The sequence below is a fragment of the Anopheles ziemanni genome, chromosome 2 (genome assembly GCF_943734765.1).
Source record: "Anopheles ziemanni chromosome 2, idAnoZiCoDA_A2_x.2, whole genome shotgun sequence".
NCBI lineage: Eukaryota > Metazoa > Arthropoda > Insecta > Diptera > Culicidae > Anopheles > Anopheles ziemanni.
Genome location: NC_080705.1, coordinates 80,554,008 through 80,579,105, shown reverse-complemented (window position 1 = coordinate 80,579,105; position 25,098 = coordinate 80,554,008). Strand labels below are relative to the sequence as shown.

General features: G+C 43.8%; 1 protein-coding gene across 1 annotated transcript; it reads left to right on the top strand.

The window, feature by feature from the left end:
- The first annotated feature begins 1,157 nt into the window (after positions 1 to 1,157).
- LOC131294496 (calcium-binding protein E63-1) lies at positions 1,158 to 23,830 on the top strand. The gene is made up of 7 exons (XM_058322543.1): positions 1,158 to 1,224; positions 2,742 to 2,773; positions 7,200 to 7,236; positions 10,388 to 10,535; positions 19,580 to 19,732; positions 19,921 to 20,069; positions 23,709 to 23,830. The coding sequence occupies exons 1-7, from the start codon at positions 1,158 to 1,160 to the stop codon at positions 23,729 to 23,731; spliced, it is 609 nt and encodes a 202-aa protein (XP_058178526.1). The 3' UTR covers positions 23,732 to 23,830.
- The last annotated feature ends 1,268 nt before the right edge of the window (positions 23,831 to 25,098 follow it).

Sequence of the window (25,098 nt, the reverse complement as noted above, 5' to 3'; positions counted from 1 at the left end):
TCAACAATCACAAAAACTTTCCATTGATAATGATCCTAGAATGAGCTAATTTCGCTATGGGTTTGTAAGAAGTTATTCTCTCAAAAACTTGTTTGTTGTTCACAGCCGGTATGGATATATTTAAACATTGTTTCGCTTTTATCTTCCATAGTGTTTGAATCATACTTCTGTTTCCAAAAACTACTAGTTTTTATTCACCTAAAATGGGTTAGTCACACGATCATAATCAAACTGGAATTTGCGTCATTTCTATACAAAAAACCAACCGGTTTATGTTCGTAACCACCGTCTTCGTTCATTCCCTGGTTGTTAAGGACTTACTAGACTTTTTCTCTACGCAAACGTGGACAATCAGCCCTCTCTTACAGGGGAGAGTCCAGTTTCAGTTGATAATCAAACCCAAAGTGCGATTTCCTTTTGATTTTACGTTTCTTCCAGTCCTTTTGATTTTAAGTTGAATGTTAACCAAATATTCATAAGCTATTCGTTTCTCGTGTATGTATAGTACAAGTCCATGTTTGTAGAAGCTAAGCACGGTATCAGCAACTGTTTTACACACCATTTTTTTATAAGCACATTTACGGTCATTCTAACTAAATTATGTTCTAGCCCCTATTCCGGGCCCAAACTTCCATCGTCGTGTTGTGGCAAAAAAATGGTCCCTTTTTATTGTATAGTGCGGGAAAATAAAGCTATAAACATAATTAAGCTGCCACCTTGTACACGCTCAGGTGGAAAATAGTCGACCTCGGGTGTACTCGAACGAACTGAGCGAGCACGAAGCATGCCACGGACACCGGATAGGAGGAACAGTTCGACCGGGGAAAACAGGGACGATCTCTTTATGATGTGCCAATATAACACTTTTCACGCCGCAAAAGGAGCGGGCGGGCAGGTGGACGGTTCGGTGCCGACGAATCGGTTTACCATTACGCCCACAGGACCGCGGTGACCTTTACGCTTCAGGACTCTCTCCTGCACACAGCAGGATGCTATCGTCGGTTGGAAGCGTAATGGCGACATCGTTTTTCCGCCAACCTTTTTTGCTCCTTTCTCACTCAATCGATCGACCACGGGGAAGGGCGCTAGGAAGGGTGGTTCGTTTGAGGAAATGGGGCCCTTTACGGGATGTACATGCAACGGACGATCCAGTCGGCATGCAGGGAACTATCCTTGGCCGATCAGCTCCGAAGTCCTCACGCTTCGAACCTCACACTGGTCCATGTAAAGCAATCTCATTTCTCGGTGCTTAGTCATTTGCCCCGCGCGGTTCGATACACGCAAAATACGTCGTCGAAAGCCTCGCCTGCCCCCTTACCACCCAACCCGACACCGTCCCGACATCGGCTACCGTGGCTTTCCGTTGAACCCATGTGCTACAAAAGCTCGCACGGCATCGCAACTTCGTCGGTCTTGAGAAAAGGTGGAATTAGTTTCCTCTGCGCAATGGTTTTCTCGCATGCAGCGACCGTAAATGTTTTCCTTTTCTCGTTCCACCACTTTGTCGTGGTTGTTTTTTCAACCGCGCAAGGAAACTGGCTGGCCCACGGTAGCAATTGCAAGACGCAGAAAAGACAAATTAGCGTGCCGGTGACAGGATCAATAAAGATGATAAATTATAATCAAAATAAATTACTTTGAACGCACGGCTTGCGAACGGACCGAGGTCCGCTGAACTTTGCTCTTGAGCGCAGAAATTACTTGCATAAATTGCCGTCCAGTGCTGGTAATTGTGATGAATAGTAGCAGGACTGTATACTTCGTTTGTTTTTGCTTAAGTTAAGCAGGTATAAAATTATTTGTTTGGTTACAATCGGTTTAATTTTGTAATGTTTCTCGCTCAAGCGATTCTTCTCAAATCTCCCCCATATACTTATACTAACTTAAAAACGTTTTACCAATGAAATAGATTTTATGCTCTAAATAACTGAGACTCTCTGGCGTTCCATGCACTGGATTACGAAGCAAACAATAAAACTCCTCCTTGTTGTTTGTTTGTTTCTACGAATTTAATTCATGTTTATTTGCTAGGACGATACTGTAACTCAATTATAAATGTCCTTCCCTAACGACGACCGGCGTCCGCAATGGTGCGTGGTTTTGATTCTGATTTACATTTCACATTCGTTTTAATCCACCGAGCCGTGCACCGGAATGGTCCTTTCCGCCAGATAATTACACCCGAGTGTAATGGAGTGTAACGGAGTGTGTGTGTGTGTTTGTGTGAGTGTAAGGGAATATATTTTCCATTGTGTGTGCGTGTATGTATGTGCATTTTTATGGGTCGCCACAGGCGATCGTGATAAAGTGTCGCCCGGTGTCACTTAATGAGAACATCGCAAACATCCCCGACCGTGTCCCCTTGGTTGGTTGGAGTTTATAAATTATGTTCTGCGCCCTTCGGCAACAGGGGGCGGGGGGAGGTGTTGTGCGAGCGGTTCCAGGGGTGTTCTGTCCCATGGTCAGACGGACAAGGTCCCGGCCGACGATGTGTGTGTCCAAAGACACCGACACACAGGCCACGATTGGTGGTGTGGAGAATGGGAATGCAAAGTTTTGCAAATGAATATTTTTCACCTCCTATGATCGTCGATCCTCCCACCGCCTTTCTTTCCATTTCCTTGGCCATCTCTGGCGGAAAAAAAATCACACAAATGGTTGCCAAAGTAAACTTCCGACTAGAATTCGTTGTCGGTTTCCTTCGTGCCTTTTTTTTCTTTCCTCATCCTTCCTCGCTGCAGCCCGATTTTCCCTTTCGCTGGTGGACATATCGGTATTTCCGCCCCGCGTGGGTGAACCGGGAGGTTTTCATTTCCGTTGAACCCTCCCCCCCGACGAAGTTGAAGGTGATTAATTTTCCGAGCCGGTGATGTAAAGAAACAAGAAAAAAAGGAACACCTTACGGGAAAATGTCTTTACTGGTGAATTTCCTGTGTGTGGGGTGAGATGGAAACAACCACCTTGCGGTTTGCGGATGAGCTCGAGCAAAAGACCCGGACAAAAACATCACCCCAGCAACCCTGGGAGGAGGTCGTTTCCCGACGGCTTGCGATCGGCAACAAGCGTCCGTTTGGGAAAAATACCAAATCACATTTTTACCTCCGGCCACCGGCGGATACGATCGCGGCATGTAGCATTGTCGGCTTAGCTCTACGGTGGCGATTTATTTATATTTATAATTTGCGATCGGAGTAGCAGTCGTAAATCCGTGCGAATGTGTGCGTTTTTAATTTTCTTCCTTGCGTTCATCTTAGTGGAACATTCATTTCGGCATCCAGTGGGGCTACAGAAAGTTTTCTTCGAAACAATATTGTCGTGGGACAATTTTCATAATTATTACGTGTTTTGTTGCAGTTTGCTCTTAATATGACTTTTGATGAAGGTTGAAACACGTATTTATACGTTTTTGAGATAATGTTATGTATACTTAACAGCTTCAAAAAGAACGAATATAAATTTACCCTGCAATAAAAGGGGATAAATGGGACAGTAAGCATCTACATGAGTAGCATAAACGTTGCTTTTCCAACCACTTATGGAACCCATTCCCTACCACAACCTTCCAACAAAGCGGTCACACACACAAAGGCCGCAATCTTTTCGCCTCATTCACGCACCGATTATTAATCACAGTTTGTCCCGGTGAGTTTTATCCACCGAGGAAACAGATCCCACACCATGACTAATGGGTGCTATATTTCCCGGACACCGGAAGAAAAAGGTCGGCCGTCTTGGCAAAGGAAGACCACAAAATATTACACGCTTACGGGTTTTGGACTGAGATGAAGAATCTTATGAGATTGGTGGCAGAAAAAGGAGGCGGCCCCACACGATGTGGAGAGAATTTATTGGCTGTCAAAAATTAAGAGGAAACAGACAGACCGTGTACCGAATACTTTGCTAGTGAATGAAGCTCCTTAACGTACGTGATGCATGTCGCTAAAAGGGTGTAGATATTGTTCTCGTCGTGTGTATTTTCTTCCCCTTTTCCGTCGTAACCATCAGCACGTAAATCGCTTGAAAAGTTCACCGTGGAAAGGGCAAACAAATGCCATAGAAAATTATTCAATCTGCCAAACCAGGCTTACAAAAGGTTTCATGTTCAGGCTTCAGATTTATCGTATTTTTTTTCTCCTTCTCTTTTGTTAGGGGTAATTGAAACAAAAAACTAACTTCAATCTCGAGTTTTGACAGTTTAATTGAAAATGCTTTAGTTTTTTGTTGGGCAACACGCAACATGTTGAGAGAATTTTTTCGATGGGTTGCGGTTTCAATGGTGGTTAGAGGTTCGGGTTAGAGTCCTTTTTTGCTCATTTCTTATATGGAATTTTCTTTTTGCTTACCGTTAGCAGAATTTTGGATAACGATTTGGATGAAAAGATCGTTTTTATAAAACTAGAAAAAGCCATCGATGAACTTTCAATCCGCTTGTGACAAAAACGAGATCGCACGGAGGATAAAACAAAATGATAATCGCATCAAGGACGGCAGATTAATCTCGAAGAATGCTCTGAAAGGGAAGCACAAACCATCCGAAATCCGAGCAAACAACTTCACTTTGTCTTTCCTCGAAAGAGCGATTTAATTTCCTTCATTTTTAGTTTTTAACAAGAATTTTCCATTTAAACGACCACCTGAAATCGGATTTCTGGCTCTGCCCATGTCCGTTCGCTGGAGAACCCTTGAGATTATGAGCCACTGAGCGTCGTTTGCTTTCCATCGATTGCCAACGATTCCAACGTTCCGTATCGCGCACCTGTTTGTGACATCGTGAATGAAATCCATTTCTTCCTACCTTTTTCTCATCTGTTCTCCTACCATTTCGCTGGCTTTGTTCGAACCTGAACGGGAAATGAAGCAAATAATTGGAATTTTCCCCGGAATATCCGTAACAGGAGAACTCCACCGGCTTTCGGAATGAGTTTTGCTCGTGCCTTCTGCATCGTAATCGGTGCAATTTGCCACAGAAAAGCCCGCCGGCAAATGGCAACAGCCGTGCATTGAAGCTGCATTGATTCGCAATTTTTTACATTGCTTTAATTGCAGCGTTTAAATATAGTTTGACGGATTTTTGAAAGATTGGATTCATCCGTATGTTAAAAAAAAATCATACGTCCTGTAGTCAACTGCAGAACAGAATAACAGATTTCCTGACATATCATATCGATTTACCACTCCATGGAATCCAATCAGCCATCAAATTACGTTGTTTATGCTTCAGTATAAAATCATACATCAACGTATCATCAGCAACATAGCAAATGATGAAGATTCTAGAAGTTTATCCTCTTTCCGTGAATCCGTTCCTCCTACGGGAAATTTATTTTTATCGAGCTAGTAAAACGCTGTCAACAATATTCGGCTCCATCATATAGCGTGCTTTCAACAAGCAACGAGAAATCCGGCTCACCCTGGATTCGCATTTGCTTAATTTTAGACTACAAGCAAACATGTCATCCTTTTTTTCCCGCAACGCTCCTTGACATTTCCACAAGATTAAACTCTCCGCCGGTGATCAATGAAATGGAGCGGAATGTACGGCTTTGGTTCATCCGTTTTTTGTGCTATCCGGTGGCTTGGGGGAGAGAGGAGAGAAGGGGAGCGGGGAGTCAGGATACATACAACCTTAAAAACTCACACCCACGTGTCTAAAGTGACAGCAAAAATTCTCGTGGTGTTAGCCAAACCATGAAGTTAAAAGTGGTTCGTCTTCGCTGAAAGATGGAAATAAAATCAACAGTTTTACAGTAGAATAATATAGTAGAAGGAGAAACAACCCTTTTTTAACTGTCTAAACAACAACATGCAGTTCCTTTCACTTAACAAAAATGAGTTATACAAAATTGTGATATTCAGATGTAGTTTTGCACAAAACCATGTCTTAAGGATATAGAGTTCTACACTCTGAGTTCTTGACTCACTCAACCTCTTCCAGCAGCTTTATGTTTGCTTTTAATTTGTCAGTGACCAAGGTCAAGGTCGAGTGTTAAGAAAACACAGGTAGTTACATAGCATTAGTTCAAAAGCACAGATGACCATAGGTGTATCTCGTGTATGCCAAGGGGTGGAACTGCGAGAAGGAGGTTTCCATTTTGAATGCGGGATATTGTTGAGGTTTTTTCACAATATACTAATTCATTTCAGACTTGTGGAATATCTTCTTAAATCTTAAATTTAATTTGATTGTGATGAAAAGTTATTTCAAGAGAAAAGCTAACACCAAAATAAACCCTGATTTGATGTACTTTCTTGAGGCAAGATTGTTTCATCATAAAAATTAACTTCCCTCTTCAGGAAACGAACCTTCTACTCATTGTACTGTCAATACTTTAATGGCCCGGTACGGAAAAACAATTACCGAAAAACTGTTATGCTAAGGCTTGCCCAATCCATTTAAATTCTTCCTCGCAAAATGCTAAGTGGATCATTCGAGCGAAAAGACTGCTATATTTAAATCCAATAAGCGACGCTTAACAGATTTTTCGATGCTCTATTTCATCGCAACAGTTACCCGGAAGAATATGATTTAATCCCACCCGATAAGCAAATCCGTGGTACCCCGAAGCTGTTGCATTACGCCAGCTCGAGGCCGGCAAGCTCGAAGCTTTTCACAATGGAAAAATATCAACCAACGGCTGCAGGGACAAACAAGGTTTTACGCGGACAAAACTGTTGCGAAGTACGGTGGCGACGACAAGGCGCTTTGCGTTTATCAACCACGTCCATCGGAAAAGGTCAACCGAGGCTCTCGAAGACGCAAATAAGGGACCCACGACCACTTTCCCGACCCTCCCGCCACTCGAGCTGCGTGGATCGGAGATGCGGTTGATACATCAACGGAACGAGCCAGATGCTTCCGCGCAATCGTGACAGTTGATGAGAATTTTAAATGAGATTTATAAATCACTTTTTTTCCACCCGGACGGATCGCCTCGCAAACCGGTCACATCACCACGCGAACTTCGCGGGAAAAGTTGCCCATCCTTGTGCCTCCATTTTCCGAGCCCGAACCCATCACGGGCGAATCCGTGGGTCACGTCCGAACGGATACCCCCACGCACGACGATGTTGTGATACTTTCTCTTCCTTGTTTATAAAAATAAAAGTATGTCACACAAACACACACATATACACACACATCCACACTTCCGTCCGGGTTTGTCAGCACGTTGACGGATAATTATTGGCAGTATCTATAGTGGGGCGGGGGAGGTGGGATGAGTGCCGATGAGAAAAGTTTGAAATCGGAAAAGTTGATAAAGATGTGTTTACCTTGACTTCGACTGGATTCGTAGAGAAAAACAAAACCCTTAGCCGTTTTCTGGATGGAGAGAACTTTAAGGGAACTTTTTAATAAGCAGTGTGGAAAACCGTCAGTCTGTCTTCATGATGGTTTGTCAAGCTTCTCGAAACGAGTGGTGTTTGAAATAACTTGTGGTTAATAAATGATGAACACCACAAATGTTTTCTTCCAGAAAAAATAACAACATAAAAAATAAATGCATTTGTTTACTTTTATTCCTGCACCGGAGTGAGGCAGAAACCGTAAACCATGACTCTTTCGGTGTAAATGGATCGTGACAAATACTTCATAGCAAGCATAAAGTGTTTTTTTTTCGGTATAATGAGTCATAAAAAATTGTTTTCTTGTGTGATAAGCGTTTGTAAAATTTTGTTTCGTTTTTTTTAATTGTGTTATAATATTTTTTCCAGTCATCGCGCTCCGCAGATTCATTACTCACACGAGCTCATACCGATTACTCATCAGAGCGACTGAAACACTTCAACAACACAATATGATTACCACACACTGATGAAGACCTTGATTAAGCCGTCCCACGTACAGTTCGATTCAATTACAAATGCGCTGTCGTCACATTACGGATATGTCATTCGGAACGATCCCAATCAAACGTCGACGAGAGTGGCAATTCCCATACAGTGCCGGTCCTTTCGGATGCAATCGATGCCAACGCAACGCGACTCGCGGCATCGAGCCATGATTGATTGATTTAATTTTCATCTCATCAGAACGAAGGAAATTCAATAAACTTTCCGTCAGCTGCTCGCCGCACGCGCCATCCGAGAAACTGGTGGAGGGGGGGGAGGGAAAACCGTCGTGAAAGATCGCAAAGGGTTTTTGCTCACTAAAAATAGAACATTCTTGCATGTATTTATTTATTATTTATTTTTATGTTTGCCTCATGAGGTGGTGGAATAAGCGGCAGGCTGAGGCGTGTGTGCGTGTGTGTGTTCCGTTTTCAATTAACTATCATCATGGACGTTCGCTGGGAGGAGGAAAAAGGGGTTGTGCTAAACGCACACAACTGATCACATTTATTATAGGAAAACATGAATGTCGCAATGCTTCTTAGTCAATGGTGCAGCTGCGAAGCGAAATGTCCAACGGAAGAACGGCTGCGTTTTCTCCCCGGACCGGAACGTACCGTTCAAACAAAAGCTGCACCATAAATCATGGTGACTTTGAAAAAATATGGCTTGTTTATAGTGAAACCACTCCGCAACGAGCTGCAAGACGAGTTTGCGTGGTTCGATGAAAGTGAAACGCAAAAAAAAAAATACGAAGAGATAAATCTTCGATGGAAACACACAAGCAGATAAAATCTATTCGATGATAAAAAAGAATCCAACGCACAAGAAATCGCACCCTCATTCGACACACATGTAGCTCCAATTTTCCTTCCTGTCTCCGGGGCCTTTTCCCTCCACGGGCGATCGTTTGTTGACTGTACCGAAGTGCACTAATTGGGCACAATTAATCAACGTAGTGTTGTTTGGGTTTGCCTCGGCACGGAGCACGGAAAAGCGATTGTTCTGCTTGCCATTTCGGCACGTTACGGGTAACGATCGTTAAAAACAAACGTACCATAACAACCCCCACCTCAACGCTTGACCACTTGGGGGCGACGTTGGTGAAGGTTTTTCCTTTCCGGCACCCGGTTCGGTACGACCTCCAGATTTCACCACCAGCATCGAATTTCGAGACGATGTCGCCACGTTTGAAGGTCACCGGTGGGAGTTGGTTGGATTGCGACGAACGTGCCGATGGAAACGGTTGCTCCCGGGGGTTCGCTTATCACAAGGTCGTCCCATTAATGACGACGAGCTTCGCACGTAAATGGCAAACGGCTTTTTTCTAGAGTGAGCTCTCTAGAACTTTTCCCTAGCGGAAAACGGCAGCCCGAAACATCGCTGAATCCGTACGGTGAGATTTAATGAACTTTAAACTTCTTGGAACGTGGCATTGACTTGCGCGTAGATAAAATAAACTATGTTCAATTAAGTTCCTTCTCCATATCTGTAAAGAAAAACTTTACGTTCTCTACTGCTTTGAAAGTAGAATTCGTTTATTCGTTCCGAAATAATTTCCCCAAGTAAATTAAATGTAAGTGGATTGCTACAAACACCAGCCAATGCCATGATGCACACTGTAGGCGTGAACGATAAGAGAAGTCGATTATGCAAAGTAATACCCGACCAGTTTTACCCGACAAAAAAGCGGTCCACTTCTTAATGGAACCGGCACGCTACGCTGGATTATTGCGTTCCAGAAGAATTTGTGCAAAGTGTTGACAAAAGGCAAAAGGGAGAACAACCTTGTAAAGACCAAAATGGAAGCGTCAAAGACACACAACCGTACAGAAAACTTTCCTCCCCAAGACCCACCCAATTCCAGGCGGTGCCAGACGATTTTGGGGGCGACATTCCGGATTTCTCCATTCCCGAGCGAGCGGCAAAAGCAGCTTTCTTATGCAAATAGCGTAGGGTGAGCGTATCAGTGAAAAGCTCTTTTCACGACACTTCGAAAACCGGCTTCGGTATTTCGATGGGATTGAGTAGTTTGGGGGTTTGGAGTAAAAAGGCCGCGATATAATACCCACCTTCGGTTTACTTACGGGACAAGTTTCCAAACCAACGAACGAAGGGAAAAGTCGCTCAGATCGTACAAGAGTTTCACGACTGGCGCTCGAAAACCGGCCAAGATAAGGGGTTAGCACAAGATCCAGCATGCATTCGAAACGACACCGAACCTATCACGCCCCTTGGTTTGTTAACCTAACTTTTCTGTAAAGAGAAGACTCCACCTTTTCCGTTCGATGTTCGAATCTGTTTGCGCCATTTTAAATCCATTTTTCCGACATCATATTTGTGGCTGAATCAAATTCAAAGAAAAAGTCAACCATTGGAAGAACGTTCCACACACGCCATCCATTTCGCCACGTGCATCCGATCGAATCGGGTGGCGAACAAGAAAACGTAGCTCACGTAGTGCCAAAAGTTTACTCCGAGTGAAAAAAAGGGTCCCGTCCCGCATCTGCCGTTGACGTTTTGTCTAATGGTTTCTTTTCTTTGCGCCTCCCGATAGATCTGCGAACGGCATTTGACCTGCTCGACCGCGACCAGGATGGGCACGTGACGCCCGAGGAGCTGCAGTTTATGCTGCGAAACCTCGGCATCCACGTCCGCGACGAGCTGATCGACGATCTCCTGCGGGAAGCCAGTCGGACAGGTAAGTACGAAAGAGACTGTGCTCAAACTTTTATCCCTAAGATGTTCAAACATTAACACAAAAGTGAAAGTTGGAAAGATCGTTAAATATTCAAATAAAATTAACTGGCAAGATTTATATTTGAATAATATATGATAATACTATCACTTAATGGTCTAATCAAGATGTTCGTTTCAAAACAAACTCCATTAAACTTCTTGCACCCGCGATTGCAATCCAGTAGATTGTTTTCTTTCTACTTTCTGCTTCCACGACTTCCATTGTGCGCCGAGAAGCAAACTTCCGAAACAATAGATTTTCCAACCCAGAAACGTCCGGAAACGCGTTGAAATGTTGGTGCTGCTTTCTGCTGGCCATAATTTTCCGGTGTAATCGAGCGAACCACGGTCGGGCTCGGTCGTCTTATCAGACCTCAGACTAACTTTGCCAACACACAAAACCCCACACCGCCCCCACCGCCGTCGCACAAACAACGCACGCATGCCGAATCGAGCGTACGGAAAAACGGACAAAAGCTTCCATCGGGCGGGTCACGTGCCTCCATGTTTTCCGAGGAGTTTAGATAGTGTAATCCCGCTCCCTTGCCGTTAGGGGTCCACGTGAACGAATGAGATTTTCGTTCCGGTCCGTTTGCGGCACCCGACGTGCTTTTCCGGTTCTTTTGCCCCAAGGCCAGCTCGTTAAGCTTCATGGACCATATTCAATTTCTTCGCCGTTGGAAAGCGATTGGACGTTGAGCTCCCGCAAGAAGCTTCGATCCTTCGATTTAGTAGCTTCTACCCTCGCTAGTAAAGTTGTTGGACCCATTTTCGGGGAAAATTTTTAACAAAATCCATTTAACAAAATCCTGCTCATATTTCTATAAAGCAAAATCATACACCCACAAAAATGCCACAAACTATGTAAAACACTGTCATCAAAACACCTCCTACCTACCCGTCACCTTCGTGTAACCTTCGAGCTCGTGCATTTCCGTTCCGTTTTGTTTTCCGGGCGTCCAGATTCCGGCAACCCCGAACGTCCATTTTTCCATTGGCAATCGCTCAATTCCGTCGCAATCGTCTAATGAACAACGTGCCGAAAATCGGCAATAAACTTCCCGGTGCCAAAAACGTGCACAGTTGGCGCATTTCCATGCAAACGCGTTTGCCGTTCCAATGTTCCAACCACCGACCAGCGGATGACCTTTTGGGATGGAAATTACTTCGACTGCGTGAGTGGGCGTAAAACCCCGACCGCGTACTTGAGAGGTGTAAATAAACAGAGTTGTAGCAAAGCGAAAATACTCTGTCCGGGACGAAGAGGAAGAAAGGGCTCGTCATCAGATAAAATAGAAACCGAAGCCGGGTATTATTTTTGGGCAAACAAGCTTTCCATCAACCGCCTACTAATGGGAGGTTATGAATTATCCGCATGGACATTGAAATCCGCAGATTAGCCACGCCTTAGAACGTGGGCCTGAATTGTTCGGCAAACGTGCAACGTCTGGCGGTTGCAAACCACAAGCAGCAGGCCGGGCGGTTACCAACCAACCCCATGGTGCGCACCATTCATGGATGCCGTCCGTGGAAAACTGTGTCGTAACAACCGGCGTCGGCACGTGATCAGCTGCTTGACGACGTCCCACGGCACGAGCGCTATTTGGAGAATTTTTTTGCACTTTACCGCCAGCCGGGAAAGGGGCGGGTGAGGTACGGGAAATTTCACAAGTTTACTTCCCCTACCACATAACATACAGCATAATATTCATTACGTTTAAAATTTACTGAACAACAACTGCTGGCAGACTCGTGCGAAAGGAAGCGTTAGAGTGTGTTGTTTGTTGAAGTGAGTTTGAACAACATTTTCCTTTCCCAGCATCTCACCCTGGAAAATGCTTCAAACTATGTGCTTATGAGGCAGCCAAAAGGTAGCACATCTGTAGTTAGTAAAGAATACAAGTGAGCGATATTTTCGAAGGTTCCTCCCTTAAAATATGACAACAAAGACTTCTTAACTGGCCTCAAAACCTCCCGGTCAAGCCCAACCCAATGTGCGTTTCATTTTAATTGAAACGAAAGATTATGATTTTACCTTAACCGAACCGTTCGGGTGCACCATTTGCATGCACTTTGCTCGCTTGATTTAACGCTGCCTCAAATTTTACACCGAACCGCAACGGGTGGAGCTGAAAACAACTGCTGAATGCGCCCATTTTCTTTGGCCATTCGCCAGATGTGTCCGTTCGGGTGGAAATTTATTATGATAAAGGTTTGTTTGCATCTGCTGCTGCCATTTTCCCGAACGTGAACGAGGGTTTCCAATCCTAGGGGGGGAGTCAGCACTTTTTAAGCTTGTTTGAAAATAACGGAGAATGTGCTGAATTGGTTCAATTTTTGTTTTAAATGTTACATTGTGAAAAATTAAGAGTCTATATTAAGAAGAATAAAGCGCTTGGAAGTCCATCCGGATTTACAATAAAATAAACCCCAGGAAGAATTAATGATTCAAAAACTAATTGATTAATAAATTAATCTTACTGGATTCTTGTGGAGTTTTTCAGTATCTTATTTTTTATTTTTACTAATAAAAATTAAAAGTGCTCTATAGAATAAAGAATATATTAGCAGAGAAAATTAGACATTATGGAGCATCCTTATCGTGTTCAATCTTTTTTTAGTTACCAATACAATAAGTTGCACTATTCGTCACATAATATACTTAACCAAGCTCAAGGTTATTTCTGAACGTTACACTTTGCCAATACCCAGGCAACGGGTGCACTTTAAAGCTGTAAATGCAACGTTCAACTGCTGACGTTATCTTCAATCAACCGCATAAACGCAACATCGTAAAATCCATCAAGTAAAGCTTCTTAACGGAAACGACATACACCTAGTCGTCGTCCATCGCCGTCGGGCGTAACATAAGCTTACTTCAGCGCCACCGTCCACCCCTGGTGTCCTTTTCCTCACATCCCCATTTTCTAACAGTGGTTGAAGGTCAGCAGACACCTTCGATCGATACGTAGGGCACCATCAACGAGAGTGTCCTCGCATTGAAACCCAACCCAGATAAGGCCACCTTTCCGTCGACCGATAGCGCTAAAGGCGAGAGAAATTCTCCGACAAAGTTTTTCCACTGCACTGAACACCGATTCGCTTCGAAGTCAATTAAATGTGCTTCAACGAAAGGAATCCTCTATCATCCTCCATCAGCTTATCCGGTGGAAATCTTTTTTATTTATTTCTCCATCCAATCGACCGACCGCGCCATCATCCGGGTCGTCCCATTTGACAATCTTTCAAACTTCTTCATTCTTCCTGTGAGCTATATTTTTATGTCCGTAAAACCCATCATGATAAGTGGCATTCACTGTCACCGTGGTAAATACTTATATAGGAGTTATTGCACTGGCCCTAGTGGACTGTTGTGTACGTGATTGGAAAATACGTCGATCTGTGCGAAGCTCGCCATGTTTAACCGCACTCAGCATAAAATCACGGTTCAGCTCGTCCGAAACCGGAGTCGCTTGGCTATGGCAGCAGAATATATTTCAGTGCTCGACCATTCACAAACCCATCCAGGTTGGGATATTTTGCTAAATAATATTTCTCCTTCCTCGGTGTCGCCTTTTCCCGAACGGTCATGAAGTAATTTGCTACGCGCGGTAAATATTTGTCCAGAATAGCTTACTCGTGCTAACGCGTTCGCCCGAAGTCAGGGAGATGAAGGTTGCCGCATGCCGATCCATCGATGGAATGAATTCCTCAACATACATCCCACGGCTGCATGTCACTCGACAGCTGTCCCCGAGGCTGAGTTTGGAAGATACTAGGAAGCTTTTTCTTTCACCTCATGCTTCCTCTACCCATCGTATCCGGTTTGCTTTCGGTTCACCGGATACCATCTGGGGAGAGGGAAAGGAGGATCGTGCACGGCACTTATCGCTGGAGCATGCTGAAGCTACACTTAGCCAGCGGCTAAACGACTCCAAAAGTGGTTTGGAGTTCACGAAGCAAAACGGTGCACCTTTTGCGCGAAGGGTGTCGTGTAGTCGAGCATAATTTATGTTCTACCCTTAGGGTAACAAGTCTGTATCACATTTTGCTGCTTGGAGGGTTGTATTTCTTTCACTTATTCTTGTGTGTTGCTTTGTGGAGCTAATCTTACGTTATTACTAGAGCTATCACGCTTAAGCTTAATTGAATTTGATGTTTTTTTATGAGCAACTGGGCGCCTCCATCTCGAATATGTTTTATGGCTTATTTAAATTAATTCAAGTTTAGCTTCATTATTTTTATTTGTTAATTTATTTGGTAATTAATGTTCATTTTGTTACAATTATCAATTTTACTTTCATGTTTACACAACTAGAAAAGCGTAATTATTTCCCTTGGTTCAAACAAAGTATCGAGCAAAAGTTTTCTCTCATACAAAAAGATAGTCAAAATAATGACAAAATATTTTCCGCCCTTAACTACCTTTAATCTGCCTGGTGGAATGCCACCTGAACCCGAAAACGGATCACATTCCAAGTCTTTGTTCGTCGCCCAACCGCTATCCGAATGGCCGAGACGCGAATAATTTACCCACCATCCTGGCGTCCTGCTCTTGCGAATTACCTTCATCTTCAGTCGCGTGTGGTGAACCTTTGCTTTGTTCCAACCTTCAGGGTTAGTTACAGTTTGCGAACCTTCGGCACGACTTCGCTCGGCCATTCCGAAATTTTCATTCTACCGACCGCTCCTTGCGGGATGCTTCATTACGATCGCTTCGGTCCCATCCGTACCGGGAAAGGACGCGCCATCAAATCAATGGTCTTGAGACCCATTTGGGTTTCGTTCAGCGATGCCCGACGTCTGGAAAAATGGGGTTTCCTCCGCTCGATGCGTGTGCCCGCGTGTGTGTGTGTGTGTTGCGAACCTTTTTTCCGATGATTGCTACCGGATGGCCCAAGAAACGATTACGTTTGATGGAGAATTTCGATTGCCTTGCGAGCTTTAGCGAAAAATCGTCTTCGTCGTCGTCGTCGCCGATCGGTGTTCGGTGAACTTGATCCTTGGATGTTTGCGGTACGGAAATACTCAAGGGAAAATGGAGCGAAAAAAGGGGGAAGGTGGGCGAAACTCACGATGAACTGAAGTGAACCGGAACTGAACAAATATAAAAGCATCAATTTATATTTGCAAACACACCAAACACGGCAGCTGGTGATGGTATTTGGATGCTGTTAAGAATCACCAAATCCAATGCTCAAGGGAATTAGGATTCGTCCAATCCTTTGTAGTTTCTTTTTTCTCATGATTCGTTTCTGTATCAATTATTCCAACCTTTTACATACCATTGATCACGTTATAATAAAATATATGATTTAACGGTTTGAAATAAAAGAACTAAAGTTTGCTGCTTGAAAACATCTGTTACATCCATCTTTAATAGCTTTTTCTAGAAGCTTTCACTAAGTAAGGTACCCAAAAAATATTTATCTTGAAACGAAAGTGTGTATTTTTTTTTTTTAAATGTGTTAGGAAAGATGAAAAATACTGCACGTGCTGATGTTTTTCTCCACCTCCCTGGGTTTTTACTTTTTCACTCGCCTCGGTTTACCATCGGGGTTTTTGCAATTATTGTTTCTCCACCCGACCCGCCCCCCAATGGGGAGAATTTCCCATTCATCACGAGGCGTAAAAGAAAAGCAATAATAAATTCTAGATCAAAGATTTATTGGCTTTCACGCCGTAAACCTCTCGCGTTCGGCATATGCATCCGTTTGGTCCCAACCGCGTCCGCACCCTCACTAGCTCCGCTCTCAACTCTCCCACGAGGCGCATCGTTGATTGTATGTTGTTTTGCCGTCTACCCTTTATTTTTCTCTCATTCTCGACGAAAAACAAAAAATAAAATAGAAAAAAAATACCACCACGCCAATATTGACCTTTGATAGACGACACGGACGGTTGAAACATCAGCCGGCGGATAAAAATGAAAAAAAAATATGATAAACTGAATAAACTCGCGACACGCGAACCGTCCTGCGCAACAACTGCTGCGAACACGCCATTTTTTCCGAAGGATATGAACATGTGACGATAGGAAAAGGGTCGGGAGGAGATGAGAGTGAGCGGTGGACCCATACAGCCATAAACAAGAAACGATAACATCCAGCTTCGAGCAGCGATCCAGACAAACACCATGACAAGCCCAAAGGGATCCGCTATAGTGGCGGAATTCGATTGAAGTTCGGGGAAAGCTCGTGCGGCAAATGTTTACCGAGCTGCTGATCGGTTCCCAAAGGGACAATGAATTCATTTTAACTTTGAAACACTGCCACGGAAGCCCAGGGTAATATATCAAGTGGAAAATTTCAATTCAATTCCGTCCCGCACCAGGTGACTCTCCGGTTGGCCAAAACGAGGGCGAGAGCAAAGTAAAGTAACGCAAGGAAAGTCAACATGTAATACTTCAAATCAGCACTCTTATATTGTTAAACGACTTGTTTTTCGGGTAAATAAATTTATTTAAAAATGTAAACAATATGTCTGTAGGTGACCTTTTGCGAATCGGTTTATCGGTAATTACTATCTAACGAGTCCTTGATCAATCAAATTACCAGCAACTCTGGCTGCCTGATGCCATAAGAACTTCTGTAGTGCGGTAATCAGTTTTCCCAATTAGTAGTGCTATAATTTATTTCCTGTCCCACAATTATCACACTCAGCTCGAGGGGAAAACGATTCTGTTTCGTTAAATTGGCACCTCAATCGGAAGGCTCCGTTCGTCGGAATCAATTGCTACTAATTACCCAATGCTACCGGCACCTACCATCGAGCCTTCAACGGTGTGTTTCCGGTGCGAAGCTTGATTGCGTGCGCGTGTGTGTGCGTCGCAGATGAAGGTGCGTGTCTCGCACTAATTGTGGCGGAGAAAAGTTTTGCGATGCTAAAACCAAATCATGGCTCACTAGACGCAATGGTGAAAGGAATTTATTCTGAAAGGTGAAAAAATGAAATACAGACTGGGTCTGGTTTTCGTCGACCTCGGTTTAGATCGTTTGCAATTGGTTTGAAATTAGTTTATAGTAACGTGCTTTGTTCTTTACGCATGATAGAAGATTTGAACATGAACCAATAAACAAATTGGCGCCGGTTTTCTGCTTCAGACTACTGTCCTGAATCAGAAATATCTTTCATCTGAAGCATTGAATATATTCTAATAAACCTACACGGTATGGAAACCAAAGAAGTAAACAGAAGAATAAAACGATTGATGGTCATGGGTACAAAATGTGAGCTGTGAATGTGAAGTGAAAATAAACACACCTTTCGCTGTGATACTGCATGAGATGTCAAAAACTTATTACGACAGAAAAGGTAGACATAGCAACTCACATTACAATTTTATAATTTTGAGTCATAAGCTAGGAGGATTGAATTATTTGAAAATGTATATTTTTTATTATCTGAAAAAAATTTTTTGTGTAGACTGCTTTACTCTAACATTTGAAGGTATTTATGGTACTAATATAGGCCAGAACGGTGTCTATACATTTAATAAACTAAATAAAAGGTTAAAGGTCTTTCCCGGACGAGCTTAAACCCAACGCAACGACAGTTACTCATCCAGCGGCCGTAAATTGTTTATCCAAGGAATTAAATTTATTGTCAGTTTGATCCCTTCTTCAAACGGGTCTTCAGGGCTTCGCAAACATTTGCTGAACCTCCGTGACCGAGAAGGCCAACTGATTCGAACTCAACACTGCCAAAGCTGTAGACCGAGAAGATTCGTTTTTCTATTTCCCTTAACGAAGGAATGCCGTGGCCGTAAAAGGAAACTTTTACTTTTCACTTCCTGCCCGGTGACAACAAATTAGGCAAAAGTGTCCTCAACTCCGGCGACAAACCCACGCAAATACACACGCAACCATAAGGAAAAGGTCAACAAAGACAGTGAAGGCATCCAGCAAAAGCTTGACTCCTTTTATCTACCTTTTCTGCCGCAGGAAACTTCCTCCGTCGGGGCCGCGGTCCTTTATCGATAAAACATTGCCAGTTTTCAATGGCTCGAATGGTTGCAAGTTTTAAAGCTTTGTGGTGGTTTCGTCAGTGAGGAACTTTGGGCTACACGCGATTTTCGTCCCCTAGAGCCGGTGGAGGACGATGGCGTAGTTTTTGTGGCCCTGTTTCGAGGTGATTTGACTAAATTGTCATTTTAATTGCGACCTGCTCCGTATCGTGGTGCGGACACAGTCAGATCGGTGGCAAATGGCACCAGTTTTTGGACAAATTTATAAACCGCCACGAAGAGCTCCAGCGCAGGGTGGACATCCGTTTTGCGATCGTGATAGTGTCGAAGAGCCTTGGAGGAACTCGTTAAAAAATTATAATTTATGTTTGCGTTGCCCAGGGGCATTAAGATGGGATCAAATTTATTGTACCCGTCACCCTAGGGAAACCTTGTACATCAACAATGATTGTTTTTTTTTTTGCGGGTCTTTTTTCTTGTGCGAATAATTCCTCCAGCGAACTTCCTTCAAAGTGACAATTCTTTTCCCAAGCGCTCAGGTACCAACGACCAGGCGCCTCCATTAAACATTTTCTTTGTTTATTCCCGTTGTCATTAAGCCAGCGGAGAATAATCGGCTTCCAAGGGACAGAACGAGCTCCGACTGGCGCTAACTTGGACTTAAAAGCTTGAGGCTCGCGAGCGCCCCGGAAAGTACTTCAAAAAGAAATAGCACTGCCTAATGAACCACGTTTTTCACCCGGGGGGGGGGGGGGAGGGATATTACTATTATGATTTGCCTTTTGCTTTGGTGTTATTTTTCTCTATTTTTCACGGGACGGTAATGTATGCAGGTCCCAAGCAAATGCCACCGATTTTGTGCCGATCCCACCACGCAAAGGTAGCGATGGAAGGACGGGGATAAAAGCCGACGCAAACAGTTGCCAACTTCAATCCAACCTAATCCACTCGAATGGTTCCCTTATTTTAATTTTCTCTTTTTGTTTTGCATTTTATCACATTGTTTCCTCTTTTTTTCCCCTCCACTACATATTTTCCAGGCAGCGGACTGATAGACGAAACAGAGTTCCTCCAGTGGGTGGCAAGAATACAGGCCCTGAAAGACGACAGCAACACCAGCAGCAGCAGTAGTAGTAGCAATAATCCCGCCCAGTCCGCCGACGACGATCTGACGCAGGATCTGGTGGCAGCGTTTCGGTGAGTAATTTTACCCGGCGCAGGAAAAGACGGTTTTATTCTTTTTACCTCTCCGAGTTATGATTCGCACCGGGAGCACTATTTCGTAGATAAAACTTATAGCAACATAAAACCGGCCACGAGCTTTGCGAGCCTTAGAAAATCTTTAAAGGGAAGCATTGCAATTTTTATGCCATCCTGTTTTGCAGCGTGTTTGACCGTGATGGCAACGGGTACATCACGCGCGACGAGCTCAAATCCGCCATGGACATGATCGGCGAGAACGTGACCGAGTATCAGCTGAACGAGATGCTGGAGCTGGCCGACGCGGACAAAGACGGACGAATCAATTATGAAGGTAAGTTGCGGGCGGTTTCAACAGGGAATGGGAACATCGTCTCATCATTCCATCGGTTTTTCACCTGTACTGACAAACGTCCGCATCCTGCTTCGAAAGGCCAGCTGGAAATAGCCATCCTAACATACCGATTTGATTATTCCGCAAAATATTACATCCCAACATATTTTACATTTTTAAATTCTGCATTCCATAATACTTTCAACTCATTGCTACCGCAAACCATAAGGTATTTTAATTAACTTCAATTTCAACAGCTCGAGACTTGGTTTATGCGCGTCTTTATATAGAGACAATGTTTGAATTCTCAAAAAACTTTTAAGCAACGTTTGGCATGAAGAAAACTAAAGAATTGTGTGGTTTATGTGATTTAAAAAATGTATTTAAAAACACTCCATCTTAAAATACAACAAAAGATATGTTTTTGTATGTAAATAATAAGTTTTATTCTTATTGTAAAAAAAGTATTTGTCAAAGAATCCCTCTGCAATAATCAAGGTACAATGTTTTCAACACCCAAACATCAGATAGCGGAAAGATTAAAAATTTACTATCGACCCTATTCGGCATGACTCCGGCAACCTCCATTATCATAAATATCACGATTATATTGCATGTCCGTTTTGGGGCATAAAAACGCACCGATTTTCGGACTGTATGCGTGCGAGTGTGTGTGTATGCGTGTCTCACACTGGTTGGGATGTCAGCGGTTTCCAATATACTCCATAAACAGCTCGCCCCGCGGCGTTGCATCGGCTTCCATCCCTCGCACCCGGTGGCGACGCGTTGATTATCCGACATTTACGGATTCGCGTCGAGTCACTTTTCCGGCCACTAAATTGTGTATCGCCGGTTAATGTGTTCATTATCGCGTCCGGGCCGCCAATAAATCAGAGCCCCACGGCGGATAAGCCCGCGGGAAGCTCGGTTACACCGGAATTTACGTGTGATGGTGTCTCGTTTCACTCCGGTTTCCGGGCGTTTCCGGTTGGAAACCACCGAACGAAGCTTTGGTTGCACTGTGGCCTTGAGACCCCTCGTTTCAATGCGAAGACATTGCAACATTCCAGCTAGTGCCTTTGTCCTGCCGAAGGACACGATTGCACACATCAAACACACGCACACATTAACGCGTCGGTGGACTTCCGGCCAGAGCGCCATCGATACACCGGATAAGCGGAAGTTTGTGTTAATTTAATTAAACCCAACGGCACGAGAATCCTGTCGGATCGCACCGTCTTCCGGTCCGACTTCTCGCCGATGCTTTCCAGCTCGGAAAAACCACTGCGTGCGGTTTTGTGGCACCTTTTTGGAACCGGGCACGGCTCGTGTGGTGGTGTGAAGTTTATTGTGCACTAAAATTAATAGTCGTCCAATTAAACCATTAAAGCGAAACGGCGCAGTTAATGTAGGGGACGCAGCTGCTGCAACCGATGTGGTTGCCTGTTTCCGCAGGCCAAGCGTCCTTCGGGGTTCTTATATCTCCTCGCTGCTGGAAAACGCCGCCACCAGCCGGCCACAATGTGCCGTTCATCGAACCGGAAACGGAGACATGGATAGAGCCCGGCCATACAAAGGATCATACTGTAGGCTGTCATTGGTTCGTTAAATCGTTTAATTATGAAGCACCTCGGAAACACAAAGTCCATTGACATCGTGTAATCGTTCCGAAACACACAGACACACACATATTAATAAACACAGAGCGACCCATTCTAGATCGTTTTGAGACGGTCAATAACGAAAAATACCTTCAAGGCATTGTTCTATGTTATCAAACGGTTTATGAGAAGCTGGTGGTGGCTTAGACATGGTGATGAATATTTTGTTTTGTATTTGCCATAATTTGTATGTGTGAAATGTGTTCAAATTGTTTAAACAGTTTACATTAATTACATATTTTTTAAACTTAAAACCTGAAGCAGATTAGAGGATGACTTATGGCACTCCGAACGATAAGCATGTGAGTGAGTTTGTTTTGCAAAAAAACATTTAAAGCACTGCTAAGCTAAATCTGCTGTCGCACACTGTCCTCAGCAGCTTTTGGGAGCTTTGTGCAGTAGGAAAAGTTTGTGAATAAAAATATAACCGACCACTTCGATCGATTTTTGCATGGCATCGTAGTGCCTCGTGGTTTCGCATAAAACGCGCGTTTGTTTACATTGCCTGGTTATGGAGCTGGTGTAACTGTTTTTGTCCATTTCGTGTTTGTTTATTCTTTGTCGGTGCTGGTTTTGTTTACAACTTTTCTCACATTGTCTGTGCATAAGATTTTGAATGCTCCGTGTTGCGATTTTCATCTTTGCCGCAGCTACAAATTAGCAAGGTCGCAACGGATCATAGCTGTACGCGTCTCGCAACATCTGTGTGTGTGTGTGTTCCTACGATAGCAAACACACCGGCCCCAACTAAAGCTCCAACGAAACAATTGTTCTTCTTTCTTGCAGACTTCCAGAACTTTTTCCTTAACAATATCGATACAATAGTTCCACCGCCCAAGAAATGAGGCTAGAGGGAGTTCCGTTCCGTTGCCTCCTCCTCCTCCTCCTCCCCTGTGCTCCTTTGGACAACGCGAAAGTATCCCGCGTCCTTGTGCGGTGTGGTTTGGCAAAGAGCACATCCAAAGCGAATGTAGATGAAGTCGCAGAAGCAAAAACAAATACCACGAACGAAATGGAATGGTGAACCCGAGCCCAACAATTATCGGAAGCCTCGAGCGGAGTTGACTTCTTCTTTGTAACTGTTTGTGCGTGTGTTTTTGTGTGCAAGTGTATTTTTATTTTATCGAAGGATGCAAATGAAACCTTACTAGCTACCTACTTTAATATTTTTTCCTACCTAGAAAGTACATATAGCTAGTGTTAGCGAAGCCCGCAACGAACGACGGCAAGCTGGTAGCCGTTCAGTGCAAAATAGTGTTGTAAGCAAACGGAAGTATTACGATGAGTGTAACTCATGTTGACTGTGTGAAGCACAAGTGGTGCCACCTTCAGCTCTTCCTTCCGAAGAGCAGTTGAGCGCTGAATCGCCAGGCGCTAAGAGGTGTACAGGACTTTTTGTTTGGAAATAAAGCACCAGAAGCAGATTGAAGATCAACTCGACGGCGCGTCGAAGCGTTTCTTTTCTGATTTAAATCACAATTATTTTAGAAGCTTGTCTATGTTATCACCCCTTCGTAGCAGTATTTCACTGAAAATATCCCATGATCGATCAAATGGACAAAGTTCTTTGCTTCTTGCTTCAAATTCCCCAGTAGAATCAACGAAAATCATAAACACGACAAAAAAAAACGTTACACCAACAATCGAACAAGGTAAATTTGGTCAACTTAACAGCGGTAAAAATGAAAATGAAGCTACAAAACCAACTCAAGACGAGTCGGTTACCATCGAACGACCTTTGCTGGCGAAGAATCTTCTCGAATGTCCGGACGTTGTCACCGGTCGCTTTTCCGGTCCACTTTCGATGCGATGTCCACACAAATACACACACACACGCCCTTGTCCTTTCCACCCATCGCCCCGGCGATGGCAAAGTCCAATACTAATGCCGATGGAATGCGCTGGTACGATGGAACCGTAAGGATATCGTTTATACGTTGTTTGTTCTTCTCTTTTGCCACGTGGCTTTTCATTCCAGAGTTCGCCCGGTTGCTGCTATAAAATGGACCTCCGGTGTGTAGGACTTTTTTACTCTATAGACAGACCCTCCACCCCCCGTTTTGGACCGGCGGCACGTTCCCGTTGTGCTGCGAGATTTCGTTTGCGTTACGCTAGCTAAGTTTCCACGAAACCGTTGTTCCACTTTGGCTGCTAGGGCCACAACTGCTCGTTCGGAATCAAGCCCAGCTAGAAAGAGTTCCTGCTTCCAAAACAAAGACGCGTGGCGGAAAGAAAACAAAGATTTTCTTCAACCGGATTAAACCGCTACGAATTATTGACTGACTTAAAGCTTTCATTTGTGGCTCACAAGAAAAACAAGGATAGTCAAACAAACCTTTTTCCTTCCTAAACCCGGACCCCATCATATGCGTGTGGAATTGAAGTTGATCGCACACTGCTGGAAGCAAACAAAAGATTACAATTATAAGTCGTCCGCAAATACCCATTTCTTTCTCTCTTCGGCAGTTCCCATTCCTTTCCAATTCAAATGCCACTGAATTTACCAAAGCATTTTGCGGGAAAGCAAACCGAAGCCCCTCCCCCTTATGTAGAAAAGCAACTCATAAGCGATTAAATTGCTTACCTTCGCGGTAGAAAGACACGAATTGGCCAGAAACGGGGCCGGATCGGTGGACGGAGGCATAACATTAAGCATTAAAGTTAAACGTTTTAGCTGCACAACGTTTAGATGAGTTTCGCGTTTTCATTTGAACGAATTTCAGTTGGTTTGATTGTTGTTGTTGGGCGTAGAGAAGCCTTCTTAATACGAACAGAGAAATAAAAAAATAAAAAGCGTCAATGGAAAAAAACGAAAGGAAAATTGGCACAAATGAACCTATTACCGAACTACCAATATTCTTGTCGTAAACTTGAACCGTTGCATTACCCACTCCTCATCGTAGCCCCACTAAAACATTCTCTCGTAAAATAATCCCACAATCCAATTTAGATGTTTGAAATTTCATGCTCCTATCCTATAAGGTAAATTAAAACCAAAAAATAAAGAAAACCCTACAGCTGGCTAAGCACTAACACTAGTAGAGAGCGAGGAGAAGCAAAAAAGCCTAGCTTTGGGGCAGCAGTTCGTGTTTGAGGCACGTTCGAAGTTGGAACAGAGTGTTATTTATTGCAAGGAACGAATCGTCGAGCCGCAGTACTGCTGCCCTGGCTAGATAAAAAAATGTAGGAAAACACAAAAAAACCTATGTCGAGAGAGAAATTGAATGGTGTGCTTCGAAATGTCGGTGTGAACGGACGACGGATGAACAAGACGGAGAAACGGGCGTTTGAAATTTTTGAAAACCAGGGAAATGGGACGAAAGTGAAAGGTGTTTGAAGTTTAAACTAGGCGTAAAAGAGGGAAGGGA